General features: G+C 41.1%; 1 protein-coding gene across 2 annotated transcripts in view; it reads left to right on the forward strand.

Annotated features, from left to right (window-relative positions):
• The window catches only part of PTPRM (protein tyrosine phosphatase, receptor type, M), a 704023-nt gene that overhangs the window by 149434 nt on the left and 536323 nt on the right, over positions 1-18266 (forward strand). For both annotated transcript variants that reach the window (XM_011994359.1, XM_011994360.1), the window contains exon 3: positions 7687-7958. In XM_011994359.1, coding sequence (XP_011849749.1) covers positions 7687-7958 — 272 coding nt within the window. The remainder of the gene's footprint in view (positions 1-7686; positions 7959-18266) is intronic.

The raw sequence follows: 18266 nt of genomic DNA on the forward strand, positions 1-18266 counted from the left end.
TCCACAAGGAAGGCAAGAAGAGACAGGGCAAATAGAAAAGAAAATGTGTCATTTGGGAGAAGACAGAATTTTTTTTATTCATGTCTCATTCCCTAGCGGCTGAGAAATAAGTATTTCGTGTTTGTAGGAGGGGCATAGAAGAGGCAGTAGCTTAGGAAGGATGCATGATATCTGGTCTGCAGAATGCGAGTGCAACTTGGAGACTGGTTTCATCAGACTGAAATGGGTGCTAATAAGCATTTTTAGAGCGATGGTGGCACCTGCCTGCAGAGGCTTTGTTCCCTTTGAGCATTTCTCCCGTAGTTCATTTATTTCTCCCCAGACCTTCCTCTTCCCTATTTCAGAAAGTTTCTTGAGACACATTCTTTAGGTGCTGTGTGAGTACTGGCTGAGGGAGTTGGAGGAGGGGTGTAACCTGGCATTATGATAATCGGGATGAGATCAAAGTGTAAAGGACAAATTAAAAATGAAAAGCTTTCTAAGGAAGCAGAGCACAGTGGTTTTGATTATTGGGAGGAGTTGCATTATGGTCTTAAAGCATTTGTGGGCTCTGATGGTTGCAGCCAGAATTAACTGATTAATTGATTTTGCAAAATGCAACTGAGTTAGAATAGAAAATGTACACGCAGTACATATATACACGTGGTTAAAAGCATAGTGATACATATTTTTTAAATGAAAGCCTGGGTATGTGTGTGTAGGTACATGTATATAGACACACATTGCTTTACACATGTATACTGGATGTAAAGAACAATATATTGGCCTGGCATGGTGGCTCACACCTGTAATTCCAGCACTTTGGGAGGCTGAGGCAAGTGGATCACATGAGGTCAGGAGTTTGAGAACAGCCTGTCCAACATGGTGAAACCACGTCACTACTAAAAATACAAAAATTAGCTGGCATGGTGGTGCGTGCTTGTAATCCCAGCTACTCGGGAGGCTGAGGCACGAGAATCACTTGAACCCAGGAGGCGGAGGTTGCAGTGAGCTGAGATTGTGCCATTGCATTCCCACCTGGGTGACAAGAGCAAAACTCTGTCTCGGAGTGGGGCAGTGGGGGAAATACAATACAGTATTTTGTACTATGAGTTACAGTCAAACTGTTTGAAAACTATTAGTCTTAGGAGTATTGCCTTTGGAGTTTGAAGATAAAAAGTTTGCATTCCCCTTGGCCTTACCTGATGCTTTCACTGGTCCTCTGGTGGGTTCACCCTGCTCTCTTTCTTCAGACCTTCATTGTTGTGAGGATTTAATTAGATAAAGTTCATGGAGGACCTGGCTTAGGCACCGGTGGCCCATTTTGCTCCCATACCCTCTCCCCTTCTCCTTAAGATGTGCAGATGTACGTGGTGATTCTATGTGCCGTGGCCTGCTGGCACCCCTTGTTTTCTCCTTTCCTTGAAGCCAGGTCTTTTCTGTATTCAGAGCCTGGGTACAACCTTTCCATTCACCATGGCTATGTGTGTCCACTTGCTTCCCGCTTTCCCTCTTCATTTTCTTCTGCAACGTTCTTTCATATTCAAAGGGCTTGGCTTTTATAACTTACCCTTGGGTTAAGAAACCAGATGTTTTTTTCATTCTTTTCTTTCAAATTTCCTCATCTACTGTTGAGGGAAAATGTATATTTGGGTACCAAGGATGCTATACTGCTTTTCTCTTTGCTATAACTTTAAGCCTGTGCTACTCAGTGTGGTCGGCAGATCAGAGCTGGCCCACGCATTGTTTCTAGTCCCTGGTCAGTTCAATACAGAAACTGAGAGCAAGTCTTTAGAAAATTTTTATAGGAATTTGACAGAGTAATTTTATTTCTTTGAATAATAACAAATCTGGGGCTACCATGTTGTGTGTCTAAACAATTTCATTTTTCTAGCAATTCCTGTTTATTGTGTTTTATATAAATTGGTCTGAGATGCACTGGACTTTAAAAAAAAAACAACTGATTTTTCAATATAGATTGTTTGAGAAGTGCTGCTCTAGTGAACTGAACTGTTCTAACCGGTTGTATCCGAATAGGTCAGATGAAGCACGAATAACCCCATAAAAGAGAGTCAGGAGATATGCCTGCAGTGAGGGAACTCGTTAACATTTTGTTTGCCTCTTGTATTCTAAATCCACAAATTTAAAGGCATGGTCATACAAGAAAAAGGCAAAACAGCCCAAGGGAGGCAAAGACCAATAATCTGTGGCTTTTGCTAAAATTAAGAACTTTAAAAAGTGGATTTTATAATAAAGTTCATAAAATGCTGCTTCTCTGTAAGCTAAAGTATTGAAGAATACATGTAGCTCTTCCTTCCTGCTGGATAATGGAAAATATTCTGTTTTTTGTTGTTTGCAAAGTTTCTCAAATATACTTGGAAGACAATTCATGTAGTTTTCTCAGCCTTGACAAATCTAGAGCCCCAAACACACCAATGCAAATTTTGATGATGGGTTAGAAAGGAATAACTAATTCTGTGTAGTTATTACTGCTGTCACAAACAATGATGGAAGATAGTTTAATCAAAAGCATTTGCCAATGGATGTGATTAGCTAAATTTAATTCACCCAGAGATTTGAGAATGTGAACATTGCATGTTCTTATCAAAGAGTTTTCCTTTTTGGGGAAACCAAAATAATTATTCTTAAGAAGCTTCTAAGTCTGCATCTAAAGGCTGTCCCTTTTTGAAGCTGACTCCGTCATGCAGAGCTCATTTCATTTGCTTGCAATGATATATTTTCTACTTATATACTAGTGACTTAAGGGTGTTTTGTTATCTGAACACAAACAGAATTTCTATGCTAATTTGGATTATGATTCTTAAAAAATTTACCCAGTTGGAATGCTTTTTGTAGGAGGAAAGAATTGAAGTAAGTAAGTAACTACAGAGGGAGACCCAATTACTCTTTGAAAATGCATTTCCTCAGTCAAAGCATTTAAGCAGAAGGTGAAAATTAAACATTCAGCCATATAGGGATAGCTTAAAAAACAGACTTAATAGTCTAAAATTGAATATAAATGCTTTGAATTCTGTAATTCTCTAAACATTGGTTGGTGAGTTGACTTTATACCTTCATAGCGGATAGGTGATAAAAACAAACAAAGAAGCAACACTTCCCTCCCTGCTGCCCATTGTAACTTGACTGCAGGTTGCTAGACTTTCACATTTGCTTCTGTAAACTCATTGGCACATAATAGTACACCACTGTCAGGAAACACCACTGTCAGGAAACACGAGTGTGGACAGAAACGTCACCTTTATGTACTTTAAAGCTCTGAGTTAAGTCCTGATGGCCACACACTGAAATAAAGATAACCTTTCCCCAAAAACACAAGGGCAAGATTAATTGAGTTGAAGGTTTTGTGTTATCTCAGTACTAATGTTCTTCTCTCTTAAAGAAAGGAAACTTAAAAATTTACACTTAGGTGAATTATAGTAGGACCAGGAGAGTTGTGAGGTGAACAGGGGGAGATAGAAATAAATGGTAAAGAATTCCAGCTGGGCACAGTGGCTCACACCTGTAATCCTCACATTTGGGAGGGTGAGGCAGGAAGATTGCTTTAATCGTAGAGTTAGAGACCAGCCTGGGCAACATAGTAAGACTCCCTCTCTACAAAATAAAAAATTTTAAAAAAGTACCCGGGTGTGGTGATGCATACCTGTGATCCCAGCTACTCGGGAGGCTGAAAGGGGAGGATCACTTGAGCCCAGGAGGTCGAGGCTGCTATGAGCCGTGATCCTCCCACTGCACTCCAACCTGGGGGACAGAGTGAGACCCTGTCTCCAAAAAAAAGCCACATAATTTTAAAAAGCCATACATTTAGTAGGTTCGAGGAGCTAAAGTCATCATAATGAAAGTCAGGAGCATTTGCTGGGCTTATGCTTTGTGGCGGGCTTTGTCCCACTTACCTTGTATGCATTCGTGGTTAATTATCAGGCTGCATAGATACACCAGTTGGGAGACTGTAGAGGAAGGGAAAAAGGGAATCTTGCAGAGGAGTGTACCTCAGGGGAAGGTGCTCGGCAGAGACTTTTCCTCTAAAAGATCATGAGTGTTGAAATCTGTGTGCTGCTCAATTGATTTCCAGATCATTTGGGAGAGACTAGCCATGGGGGCAGTCGAGATAGAATTGCCTCCCGAGGACCTGAACCTCTCCCAGAGGAAGAGTGTTCGTAGAGTCTGCATTTTCACCAAAGTCCTGCCCCTGCACTTGAGAAGCCTCTCATGAATTTCACAAAATCACAGGCTGAAAATAGCAGATCTAGGGCTGGGTGTAGTGGCTCATGCCTGTAATCCTAGCACTTTGGGAGGCCAAGGTGGATGGATTACCTGAGGTCAGTAGTTCAAGACCAGCCTGACCAACATGGTGAAACCCAGTCTCTACTAAAAATATAAAAAATTAGCCAGGCATGGTGGCAGGCACCTATAATCCCAGCTACTCGGCAGGCTGAGGCAGGAAAATCGCTTGAACCCAGGAGACGGAGGTTGCAGTGAGCCGAGATTGCGCCGTTGCACTCCAGCCTGGGCGACAAGAGCAAAACTCCGTCTCTAAAAAAAAGAGAGAGGGAAAATAGCAGATCTTGTGAGAAGAACGGGGTTGGGGCTGACCCTTCCAAATCTATGCAGCTTTGTAGCTGGCGAGTGAACAAAAACAGTGACAAAGCTAATAAAAGTGCTGGCTCTCTGAACTCCACTCTGGCACAGACCCCGTGAGCCCATCCTCGGCCCTGAACCTCAGACCCTGAACCCAAGGCCTCCACTTCTTCCCACTCTCCATAGAAGTCCTTGAAGTCATTCTCTTCTAACATTCTCTTCTAATAGAGACTACTTGCTGTCAACTTAAAACTATGATCTGAGATTTGTCTTCTTCATCAGTCCTTTCCTTTTTTGTCCTTTTGAAACACAGAGGTAGGGCGCAGAGGCTGCACAGTTCTGCACTCGTTCTTACAGTTTTGGAGACAGCTTAGGAGTGAGTGGAAAGGGACATGAAACCACCAAAGCCCCTTCTTGCCACTCCTTGCATTGAGGAAAGACACTTCTGTGGGATGTTTAGCTTTGTTTAAAAGACATCATGCACTGATAAAGCTTTCCCTTTATTTGAGAGAACAGTTGCCCCTGATCACTTCACAATGTTAATGTCCTGCAAAAAATTGCACATAAACCAAAAGGACTTGTGTGTAATAGGGATGTCACTCCCCATCTAGTAATCCTATGTGAGCTAATTTGCATTACAGAAGCATGCCTCAAAGCAAAATAGACTATTCTAAGTCAAACAGGGAAAAAAGGAAGAGAAAGGACTTTAAAAGCTAGGATCACTTGAGTAACTTAGATTATACCTGAATTTCACCTGGATCTCAACATAAAAATTATTGTGTACTTTAGACACAAGAGTGTAAGAGCATTTCATGCTGGAATGGAGCACAGTGGATTAAACATTGGAGGCAGGCTGTGTAGCTAGAAAAATAACAGTTTTGGAAAACTGGGTGATTTCCTAAACAGTAATGGTAGAAAGGTACCCAGTTTATGTAAATATGTGAAAGGAGACTCCTCTGAGTGCTTCACAGGATGTGGGCAACACTTATTTTGCCATCCTGTGTATATTGCCATGCTTTCCACCCTGGTTGCCCAAGCTTAAGTGATGGGAACAATGAGAGAAACAATCTTCTTGGCAATATGGTCACACTCAAGGTTTTGTTCATTCAGACGTGACCTCAAGAACATGTCATGCCTCAGCGCCACTAATAACAATATTTGTGGTAACTGTTGTAGATAACAGAGCCCCCAGTGATAGAATCTGACATAAATCAGCTTTTATTGTACTAAGAGCAGAAAAAAACTATCTGTAACTCATATACACCAACGTCCTACTCTGGATTTGTGATGGGGTTCATCAACCCTGCATGTTTTGAAGATTTTTTACATTTGTAAGCGATAACTAACCTGAATTATTTCAATGATACTCTCTTGCCACTTGTTCTTTCTCTGCCCCAACTCTTTCTTAAATCACAGTTAAAGTTCTTCCTTAATGCTGAAATGTATTTCATAGGTAAGTTATATTTCATAGACAGGTTCGCTTGTGACTTGGCTTTTGTATTTCTAGGTGCATAACATTCATTGCTTGAAAAATTGCTCTGTTTCAAAATAGCTACTATAATTTCCCTTCACTGCTTTGAAAGGGTGTTTGTTTCATATATGTTCAAAGAGCACATGAAGAAACTTGAGGTTACTGGAGTGTGGCAGAATGAGTAATGGGCTGGAAACTCAGAAGCTCAAAGTTCTGGTTTTGCCACTAACTCATCCTAAAACGTAGATAAACTGCTTCTAATCTCTCTGTGACCCCGTTCCTGTTTGTCATAAATGGTGGTAAACCTGGCTCACCTCATAGCTGTAAAGGTAGCAACCATAAGAAAGCATATGATAATATAGATCCTTTAACAACAACCTCTTAATCTGTGAAGGATATCTACATCTGTGTTTTCCATTTGATACTTACAGGAATTCTTTGGGAATTACTATAAAAGGGTGGTCTTCCTGTTTTGCTGTTTAGGCAATCACAGCATGTAAACAAGACAGAAATTCCATACATTTTCTAGTACTGTGTATGTGTGTGTTTCCTGATATGTGTGGGTAGACAATAAACACATATTAACATGTATACACACCTTGAACATTATGATTCACAATGAGGGTACCCATCTGTGTAGTATTTTTATTTTTTTCATTTTTATACTCCAAGTTCAGGTGTACTTCCTCCTTAGAATTTCAATACATTTTTTCCTCTGTGCTGAATCAGACCTATGAAAACCTATTTCCCCTTTTATGTTTGAACATTTTGCTTTTATCTTTTACTCTGTGAAATATAAAATTCCTATGGGGAAGGCTCAAGTGCTTGGTATCTGGAAAGCTTGAATCCATCTGGAAGCTCCTCAGCACTCCCAGGTAGGTTAGGGCCATTGCGTCAAGATCCAAAGAGCTCGTAAGACTTCTTAGAATGATTGTCCTCCAGGTGGGGCAGTGATTGCCTAAGTCATCACCTTGTTGTGAGAACACCTCCACTGTCAAGGAGAAGTCAGTTGTTCCAGCGATGGAGGTGGGTACTGGTGCTGAATTACATTGACAGCAGGGAACATGATGGGGCCAGTATCATGACCCTAAGATTCACAGACCACCTAATCTTTTGTTTTTCTCTGGGTTATACAAAGTGATTACTGAGTAATGCTAACATGATGGGACAGTGCTGTTCAGTAGAACTTTCTGCTAGGTGGGGATGCTCTGTATCTGTGCTGCCCAGTGTGGTAGCTACTTGTCACATGTGGCTATTGAGCACGTGAAACACGGTTGGTGTGAATGAGGACATGCATTTTACATAAGGAATTTCAATTTTTAATTTAATTAATCACCTGTGACTCCTGACTGCTAGAATTTAAGGCGAGTCTACAAACGTTTTGCTACATTTCTGTTATTTAGAAGTCAAATTACAGTAACATCCAGGGAATTTTCCATTAATATTATGTGCGCTCTTGAGAACACATAGGGGGATGACAGGAAGAGGAGGAGGTGATAAATGAAATAGGAATGAAATAAATGGCAGTTTCAGTAAGACATGGAATTGCAGGGCCAACCCATGTAAATGATGGTGGGTTTTCAGAAATAACCAGAAAGTAGTGTTTCAGGGTGTGACTCTCCTTGATTTTGTTTTTGCAGGTTCTTTCATGCTGGTGAATGCCTCTGGGAGACCTGAGGGGCAGAGAGCCCACCTGCTCTTACCCCAACTTAAAGAAAATGACACCCACTGCATCGATTTTCACTATTTTGTGTCCAGCAAGAGTAATTCTCCTCCGGGGTTACTCAATGTCTACGTGAAGGTCAATAACGGGCCACTGGGGAGTCCTATCTGGAATATATCTGGAGACCCAACACGTACATGGAACAGGGCCGAACTGGCCATTAGTACTTTCTGGCCTAACTTTTATCAGGTATGTGCTTTCTTTTTATTACCTATTTTGAAGCATCCTCTAATTTCTAAAAATATAAATTATTGTTATATCATTATAATCAGAAAAAGTTGGTGTATTTTTGTTGGCAAGGTTGTGGAGAAAGGGGAACTCTCATCCTACACTGTTGGTGGGATTGTGAATTAGTTCAGCCCCTTTGTAAACCAGCTTGGATACTTCTCAAAGAGCTGAATAGAGACTTACTGTTCCACCCAGCAATCCCATTACTGGGTATACACCCAAAGGGAAATAAATTACATGAGTTCAGGTGTTTTTTGGTAGAATGTTTATCACAGCACAATTCACGATAGCACAGACATGGAATCCACCTAGGTGTCCATCAGTGGTGGACTGGTACATACACACCATGGAATACTGTGCAGCCATAAAAAAGAATGAAATCATGTCTTTAGCAGCAACTGGAAGCCATTATCCCAAGCAAATTAATGCAAAAACAGAAAACCAAATGCTGCATGCTTTTACTTATAAGTAGGAGCTAAGCATTGGGTGCACATGGACATAAAGATGGGAGCAGTAGACACTAGAGAATACAAAAAGGGGGAGGGGAGCAAGGGTGGAAAAACTAACTTTGGGATACTGTGCTCACGACCTGGGTGACAGGATTAATCATACCTCCAAACCTCAGAGTCATGCAATTTACCCAGGTAACAAACCTGGGTAAAAAATAACAGTATTGAGAATACTCAATTAATTGCCAACTATGAGGGGGAATAAAGAGGATTGCAATATTTTGCTTTTCTCTTTCTTTAATTCCTTTGGCTCAGACAGGAGCCAGCTGGAACATGCATCTAAGATCATTTTTCATGTTTAATTGAGGTGCTTGTTCCTCCTGAATCTGCAATTTAAATAAATAAATAAATAAATTTTTATAACAGTGTAAGAAAATCCTATACTATTTGATAAGGAGTGTCTTGAGGCTTTGTCAAATTAGTAAAAAATACAATTCAAAATTTGTTTATGCCTGGCATGTATTGTTTTAAGAAAATAAAAGTCACTTATAGCAGGGCAAGAAGTGCTGTCTATGGGGTTTGCAAATATATTTTCTTTTCTTTTTTTATTTTTCTGACTGGGACTCGCTCCATCACCCAGGCTGGAGTACAGTGTTGTGATAACAATTCACTCCAGCCTCAAAGTCCTGGGCTCAAGTGATTCTCCCGTCTCAGCCTCCCAAGTAGCTGGAAGTACAGACATATGCCACCATGTTGGGCTAATTAAAAAAAATTTTTTTTTGTAGAGACAGGACCTTGCTGTGTTGCCCAGGCTGGTCTCAAACTCCTGATCTTCAGTGATCCTGCCACCCCGGCCTCCCAAAGTGCTAGAATTACAGGCATGAGCCATTGTACCTAGCTGGATATTTTCGTTTCTGTATTAAGTAGGCCATATGTGACCCAGAAAGGCATAGCACCTGAGTCTAAAAGAAGATGCCCTCTGCAGATGGGTTTCAGGAGTAAATGAGTCATAAGAGATGAGCCCTGTGGAGATGAGCCAGTGAGGGGCAGGTCCTTGCTTCTACCCACGTAAGCAACAGGGAGAAAATAACAGATTGTAAATGGAGTCCTTGTCACAGAGGCACTGCCACAAGGCCTGTCCTGTTATTTTGGGGGCTCTGTGGAGACCCGCAGTAACTGCTTTGAGTTCCTGTTTAAAGGAACTGAAAGGCGGAGGCCCATGGGCAGTTCAGAAGTGGTACCAAACCAGTTCTGACGTCACGTCCTGTCTGCCCTTCAGTTGGGGATGCCTGTGACACAAGAGCATCCTAACTTAGGATCAAAGTGGGGAATTAGTGACAGTGGGCATTTGGAGAGCTTTTTCTTTTTTGTCCACAGCATCTTTTAAAACTAACAGTATTGAGAAAACTCAATTAATTGCCGACTACGAGGAGGAATAAAGAGGATTGCAATATTTTGCTTTTCTCTTTCTTTAATTCCTTCGGCTCAGACAGGAGCCAGCTGGAACATGCATCTAAGATCATTTTTCATGTTTAATTGAGGTGCTTGGTTAGACATAGGGAAGAGAAAGCTAGGGCTTTCCAGGGCTGCTTGTCTTCAAAATGGGCACGGACAGCATCCGGTAATCCATTCTGCAGGTTCGGTGTTTATGAGTTAAGATCCATCAACCCCAATTTCTCTCCCCCTGGATTGATGAATAAATGGGCTGTAAACTTCTTGCTTAATTTATCTTTGTAGGCATACACCTACAACCATTTCTAGGATTTAATGAGTGACAAGTAAATGTGTTCTTTTTTAATGGAAATGAATGATAGGGAAAACTCTGTTAGTGCATGTGTACATTGTTAAGATCTTTTTAGAGTATGTACTTTGGCAATAAGTTTTAAAATTGTTAAAAAAATTAGATATGCTTAAATCTAGCAATCCACTAGTAGGAATTTATCCTAAAGAAGTAATGAAGAGTGATTGCAAATAATTAACTACTGGGATATTCATAGCAGCTTATTTAGAGTAAAGAAAAATCAGAAACATTATTTTTCCAACAATAGAGGATTTGTTAATTTATGCTATCTCAATACAAAAATTTATTTTGCAGCCATTAAGAATAATGTTATGGAAGAAAATTTAATGATGCATTTAAGGTTATGTTGTTAAATGGATTAAACAGGTATGAAGCAATACATTAAATTCTATTTTTAAATTTAAAAAATCTAATAAAGACTGAAATATATCTTGAAATAAATACATAAGAAAGTGGTGTGGTATCTCGGCTGCGCATAGTGGCTCAAGCCTATAATCCCAGCACTTTGGGAGGTCGAAGTGGGAGGATCACCTGAGTCCAGGAGTTTAACACCAGCCTGGGCAACATGGCAAGATCCAGTGTCTACAAAAAAAAAAAAAAAAATTAGCAGGACGTGGTGGCGTGCACCTGTAGTCGCAGCTACTCAGGATGCTGAAGCTGGAAGATCTCTTGAGCCTGGGAGGTCGAGGCTTCAGTCAACCGTGGTCGTGCCACTATACTCCAGCTGGGTAACAGAGTGAGACCTTGTCTCAAGAAAAAACTTTTTTTTTTTTTCGTCTGTTACATTCTCAGTTTTCCCCAACGTACATGTACTGCTGTTATTTATAAAACAAAAAGTAAAAATTTGTTTTTCCTCCAGAAGGAAAATATCCTATTTAATAAAACACATTATTTTTATATAAATGTACTAGTGACCAATCGGTAGTTCAAAGCATATGGCCTCTGGGACAAAACTTAGGAAATGTGTTTCATAGGGTTAAAAAACAAGTGGGTGACCGGGCGCAGTGGCTCATGCGTTTAGTCCTAGCACTTTGGGAGGCTGAGGCAGGTAGGCAGGTGGATTGCTTGAGGTCAGGAGTTCAGGACCAGCCTGGTCAACATGGTGAAACCGCATCTCTACTAAAAATACAAAAATTAGCCGGGCGTGGTGGTGCGTGCCTGTGGTCCCAGCCACTTGGGAGACTGAGGCACAAGAATCCCTTGAACCAGGGAGGCAGAGGTTGCAGTGAGCTGAGATTGTGCCACTGCACTCCAGCCTAGGAGACAGAACGAGACCTTGTCTCAACAATAACAACAAAAGGCCACCAGTAGAAGTGGCTTTGGCCAAGCTAGGCCTCCAGAGGTTTTTGTATGGTGGCCTAGGCTGAGAAGCTGAATGTGATTAAAGACCTTCTTTTAGAAGAACCTTTCCCAAAGTAGGGAAGACAGGGATCTGGAGTGTTCCCACTGCCCCTCTGGGACCTATTCTAGGTTCTTCCTCAGTCTCCGGTTGTCTGCTGTGGTTGTCTCAAGATTGTCTCAAAAAAAAAATAATAATAAGGAAAAAAGAAAGGAGAATCTCTCTAGCTAGTGGGATAACAGGTAAACTTTTTTTTTTTTTTTTGGGCCAGTGGACCACACTCCTGGTTGAGATCAGAAGGTACGTCCTGCTCATCTTTTCCCTGAGCTTCTTCTCTTGGGGCTTAGCAGTGTCCAAACAAAACTTCTAGAATGGGCTGTCTTGAGACCATCACAGCCTCCAGAGCCACAGTGTGCTGGTTTAGCATGGCCTTGGCTGCAGTCAGATGTGGAATTTCTGTTTTGTCTTTTATACCCCTAGCTCAGTCAGCTGCATTAAAGGAATGATGTGGTTTATGAACAGTCTTGGAAGAGGAGACTTTACAAAGGAACTATCAGACTACATTGAGAGTCAGATGGTCCTATGTATTTCAGGCCATTGTCGTTTTCAGTGAATTCTTATTTTCTTGAGCACCTTTGGATAAAATATTTCGCCTTCCCAATTGTGAACTTCTGCTCCTAACGTTTTTAGACCCCTCTCACTTTTCACTGTGATCTCTCACGCTTTACTGAAAGGTAAATGATTTGCCAAATTAAGTTAGAAGTTTATTCTCATAGCTTTTTGATTCACTTTTGAATGTATTGCTTCATTGATATCTTAGTCTGCTGTGCTGCAGTCACAAAATACCACAGGACTGTATGGCTTAAACAACAGACAATATTTCTCACATTTCGAGAGTTTGAGAATTCTAAGATCAGGGTGCCACCATTGTCAGATTCTGGTGAAAGCTCTCTTCCTGGTTTACAGATGATCATCTTCTTTCTGTGTCCTCACAGGGTTGGCGGGAGGTCAGGGAAGCAAGAGCTCTCACGCCTTTTCTTATGAAGGTCTCCTCCCATCATGAGGGCTCCCCTCTCCTGACCCCATCACCTCCTCAAGGCCCACCTCCTCATATCACCACATTTGGGACTAGGGTTTCAGCATGAACATTCAGTTCATAGCACTGATAGATTCATTAGGAATAGCTTCATACTTTGAATTTAAAGATGGATTTGTAGAGATTCTTTAATACAGTGTTGCTAAGCTTTTATTTTTATTTTTATTTTTGTTGGGAAAATTGTTTTTATTTTAAAATGGAAATACAATCTACAGGAAAAGCTTGCGCTTTCCTTTTTTTTCTTCGCATAAACAATAATAATGCAATTCAGGTCAAAGCATAAGGCAGAAACTTGAGAAAAGAACAGTTCTTACAAGTACATGGTCTTCTTTTCAAATATCCATGAAAACGTTTAACAACTAGATGGCTAGGTACCTACAGAAAGCTCCAAAACAATCGTCTGGCCTTATAGTTTCAACAGGACTATTTTGAATCTTAGATTTTTCAGTCACTCCTTTCCCATTCTACTTGTTCTAAGAATTAAGTATATAATTTAAAAACCCACATCCTGATTTTAAATCTCCACTCTCCCAAAAACCTGTTTGAGGAAACAAAAATAGGGAAGAAGAAGATCAGAGCAAAAATATTGTTAACACTGGCCATCCTTATGCAGGTGGACTACTACCAACTCCTGATGAATACCTGTGAAGGGTGTAGATCTACTGAAAACCCACCTGTTTGTTTATTTCCTGAGCACTCCCACCAAGCATCAGCCTTGGAATTCTTAAAGACAGAGTTAAGGTAGCACTTCCTTATTATTTCCCCTTTATCTGCTGGGCAGTAAACAAATTGAAATCATTACCCTAATAGCAATGTAAACTATTAGATAAATGGCACATTGTAGATGCAGCAAGAGAGATGTCAGCAGGAAACTTCCCAAACACTGAACTGCAGGCCTTAAAATCACTACGTAAGACCTGAAGGAGGTTTCCCCGTTGGGATAAGAAGGACAGGCCATATTCACAGATATAAGGTAAAAGGAAGACACGTACCAAATCCAGTTTTCACCCCTGGCCTGAGTAAGGTGTCAGCCTAATTAGAGATGGTCAGAAGAAAAGCCTGGACAAAAAACAAACCAACAAAAAACAAGTTGTGAAGTTGAACCAGGGGAGGGACTTCCTTGGGCTGCAGATCCAGTCCCCAGCCCATGGGGCCTGCACACCTGTACCGAGGAGATGCCTGTTGTAGTCTGATGCTCTTAGAAATTCAAGTCATGCAAGAGCCTGTCTGCTTTTGATATAATTTCCCATATAGATTTCTTTATAAGGAATTCTGTATTGGCCTGAAGATGTGACTCTGGTTTTTGACTATTATATTTCTGATTCCAAAATATAAAAAATATATTTTCCAGGCCAGGCGCGGTGGCTCATGCCTGTAATCCCATCTCTTTGGGAGGCCAAGGCAGGCAGATCACGAGGTCAGGAGATGGAGACCATCCTGGCTAACACGGTGAAACCCCATCTCTACTAAAAAATACAAAAAATTAGACGGCCATGGTTGGGGGCACCTGGAATCCCAGCTACTTAGGAGGCTGAGACAGGAGAATGGCTTGAACCTGGCAGGCGGAGCTTGCAGTGAGCCAAGATTGCGCCACTGCACTCCAGCCTGGGGGACAGAGCAAGACTCTGTCTATATATATATATATATGTATATATTTTTTCCCAGTATTGTGTGTGCATGGATGCATGTGTGTAACATTTTCTTATGTGAACATGGTGCATAAAAGTCAATATCCAAGTGATACATTCTCAGGCTGTTTCTAGGCCTGAAAGCTGAAGACAAGATAATAGGATATGGGCATCTAAAGGAGGTGACACCTTTGAGAAACCCTCTCTCAGGGTACAGGAAGTCAGCTTCCTCTAGACAGCACCTCTACAATTTATTACGTATGCTGCAGGATATATTCTAGAATTCCAAAATATTAATATAAGGTTCATGTATACTTGAAATATTTATGTGTTAAAATACTTCATATAGTACTTTATTTCTGTAAGCAAATTTCACACTAGTAAGTAGTTTTGATATGAGTGAAAATTGATTAATGAATTCTTTTAAAGGACTTTCATATTATAAATTGTTTGCACATGGGCAGCATCAGAAGACAGTAAAAGAACATACACTTTGTGTTACGAAGAATGGGATTTGGATATCACCCCTGCTTACTCAGAAGCTTGGGCAACTGATTTAAACTTTATGAGCCTCACTTTCCTAATTACAGCAGGGTGGGAGGTAGTAATTAGGGGTAATTAGGGGCTGAAGATGAAAGGAAAAGCACATTGGGGATACGCTAGCCTCTTAAGAAGTGGTGGCAGTTTGTTGAGCCACTGTTAAGATTAAGATTTGTGGAAGATGGTAAAAAGGGAACCAGTTAGTAGTTGAGTGCTTTCTCCCTGCTAAGGCGCTTCTTAAATGTGTTCAGTGGAATGTCAAAAGGTGTTAAATGAAAAAGTGTTCCAGGAACAAATCCTTTTGTGAAACACTGCATGAGACAGAGTGAACCAAGTTCCCTTTCGTCAGAACATTTCAGAACTGCTCTCATACAGAACTGCAAGGTGAGGTTTTATGAGGGTCCATGGAATTCTCCCTTCCCTGGACTTGACCACATCTCAAGGACCAGGTGCCTTGGGTTGCATTCAGGGACCTCTGTGTTGGGGTTGTTTGATTGCATCTCAAGGGCCAGGTGCCCTGGGTTGCATTCAGGGACCGCTGTGTTGGGCTCTTTAGTTGGCTATTTCCCATGACCTCCTGGGCCTTCTTCCAGAACGTCCATTTCTTACTTTGCTTTGGCTACAAAGTACTGAGTTAATTTTCATCTTGATCAGCATCTGAACTTCGCCAATTGTTGGACTAAGGGAAGTTTTCAGTCAATCTAGACACAAGTGTCCTGCGTACTTTTGATAAACATAATAGGTCTTTTTGGGCATCTCTTACTTTCACAGTTTTTTCCTCTAGCTTTAATATTAACATTGCTAGACATTTATAGAGTTTTGAAAAGTTTCTTAGCAGAGAAAAGTGTTCTTGCCACAGTAGTCATTTTATGTAGTTTTTACTATTTATGGTAGAATAGTATGCTACAGGTACACATTGCAATGGTAACCTGCATGGAATACAGCTAATTGCAGGTTAATTACTGTTCCTTAAAACATAAATTGCGAAGTATTTGGTGATTAACACATATTTAATTCCTTAATTAATGTTTTTCCTAATTGCCTTTGTGTGGACCTGCCCTCCCGTGGTTGGGAAGCAGTGGGGAAGGGCAAGTACCTGCCATCCTCAGGGCACCTGCCTCCTTTGATTTAGACATTGATTTTTTTGTCATTTGAAGAATAATATTTTTCTCATGCATTCACCGTCTTGCTTTATTGTGCTGATTAGAAAAAAAGAACTCTGCTTTGATTCTGCACCCCCACCTCCTGTTTCCCACCCCTACACCCTGAGGCAAAGGAGCCAGCCACTGATTTCTTCATATTCTAATCATGCATGCACCCCAGAAGCCTCAGCTTCCACCCAGAATTTCAGCCTTCCTCTCTGCTTTCAGAAGACAGTGATTCTGAGCCCAGTCAGAGGCCAGGGAGGCAGTGATCTTTCGTATAAATGGTTGCTTTAAAAAGAGAAACAATGCAAAGGTGGCTGAAAATCTCCCTCCCCCATGGCTCTCCATAAAGAAGTGGGGCTGGGGAGGGTGGGCAGGGACTACAGGGAGTGGGAGGATAAAGTCATCAAATATGAGAGCTTTGCTGGTTCACGAGAGCCTCGCTGGTTCACGAGAGCCTCCTTGTTAAAACAAATGCCTTAGATATACTGAAGGGTCCTGGGAGAAGATTAGGAGTGGATTCAGCTGGGCCCTGCTAGAAGTTCTTTGTGCAGCAAGGACTCAAAGGAGCTTGTACTGGGGAGAGGGGTACTGAACCAAGATTCACCCTTGTTAGTCTGACGTCTCTCTGGGAAATGAGGAGTTGAGGGAATAGGGATGACTTGATCTGACTTATCTTTTCACATTTTGCTGCGAACTTTATTCCCCTGCACAGCTAGCTGTGTGCCTGTTTCTTTGCTGTATTTGCCTTCAGCCCACTGATTTTACTACAAAGCCATGTAAAGCCACAGCTAAGTGACAACAGGCCCGCTTACATTTGCTGCCTAGAGACAGTGTTTTAGAGTTGAATTGGTGAGTCTTTTCTTTTTTTTTTTTTTTGAGACAGAGTCTCGCTCTGTCGCCCAGGCTGGAGTGCAGTGGCTCGATCTCGGCTCACTGCAACCTTCGCCTCCCGGGTTCACGCTATTCTCCTGCCTCAGCCTCCTGAGTAGCTGGGACTACAGGTGCCCGCCACCACGCCCGGCTAATTTTTTGTATTTTTAATAGAGACAGGGTTTCACCGTGTTAGTCAGGATGGTCTCGGTTTCCTGAGCTCGTGATCCAACCACCTCGGCCTCCCAAAGTGCTGGGATTACAGGTGTGAGCCACTGCACCTGGCCGGTGAGCCTTTATAGATTGTGTTCCACAAATCCAGGGAATGTTAGGAGGCTTAGTTGACCAAGTGGAAAGAAGCACTGGGTTAAACACTGCTGCCATTCTGCCGGCCATTTCGGAGGCTAGGAGTGGTTTTGAATCTCTAGGAAGGACACATGGTGAGTGGTGAGTGTGGGTGCACAGCTGGGGCCAGACTTTGGGCTTTGCAGGGTATTTCTTGAGTCTAGTGTTCCCTGAAGTACACTTGGGAAATACTGATATGTGCCAGTTGAAAAATAGAACATACTTTGACTCCATAAATTCCTTGGCTATGGCCCTTATTCCAAGTGCAAGACAATTGAATTGCTTCATGCCTCCAGAGGATGTGGGGAATTTGCTGTGGCAGTGAAATATCACTGTCTCAAGCAGGAAAGCTAGTCTAGTAGGTGCCCCAGTTGCATTTTGTGCTTAAAAAAGACAATATGTTTCAAGAAACCACTGGGGACACAGTAGGTTGTCAGTTTAATATTGACTTAGAACGGTATTTAGGAAGTAGAACAATTTGCATGATTTTTTTTTCATCCTCAAAGATCTTATTTTTGATTATTTTTTAAAACTTGCCACATCTCTAAATTTCATTCTTAACTTGTACTTCTTATGTAATGTTAAAGGATAAGTACTTCTATTGTTTACCATCTTAATCTCTGCATGGTCTGCTGCTATATACATATCAGTCCTGTTCTTTATGACTTTTAAGCCATGTTTTTTTCCTCTCTCTTAATTTCTGTGCATGGCCTGTTGAATGAGTGTATGACCTATGATTATATCATACTTTTCTCTAAAGGGAAGGAGAAAACAAAAGTGAGGAGGATTGTGTTATTGGTAGGAAAAACAGGTGAAGACATTTAAAGATAACATTGCAAGCACTAATAATTAGCTCCATTGCAAATTTGGCTGTTTTTTGAGTGCCTTTACCTTTCCCAAAGTAGATTTTTATTTTATTTTCTGATAACATGTCAATACAAATACAAATGCTTGAATATTTTGCTCATGATTGTTAATGTGACATGTTTTGTGGTTTTGCCTGGACTCTTTAATATTACAGAAACTTTATTTGTTCTATTTTTATGTAACTCA

This window comes from Mandrillus leucophaeus, unplaced genomic scaffold, assembly GCF_000951045.1.
Source record: "Mandrillus leucophaeus isolate KB7577 unplaced genomic scaffold, Mleu.le_1.0 Scaffold453, whole genome shotgun sequence".
NCBI lineage: Eukaryota > Metazoa > Chordata > Mammalia > Primates > Cercopithecidae > Mandrillus > Mandrillus leucophaeus.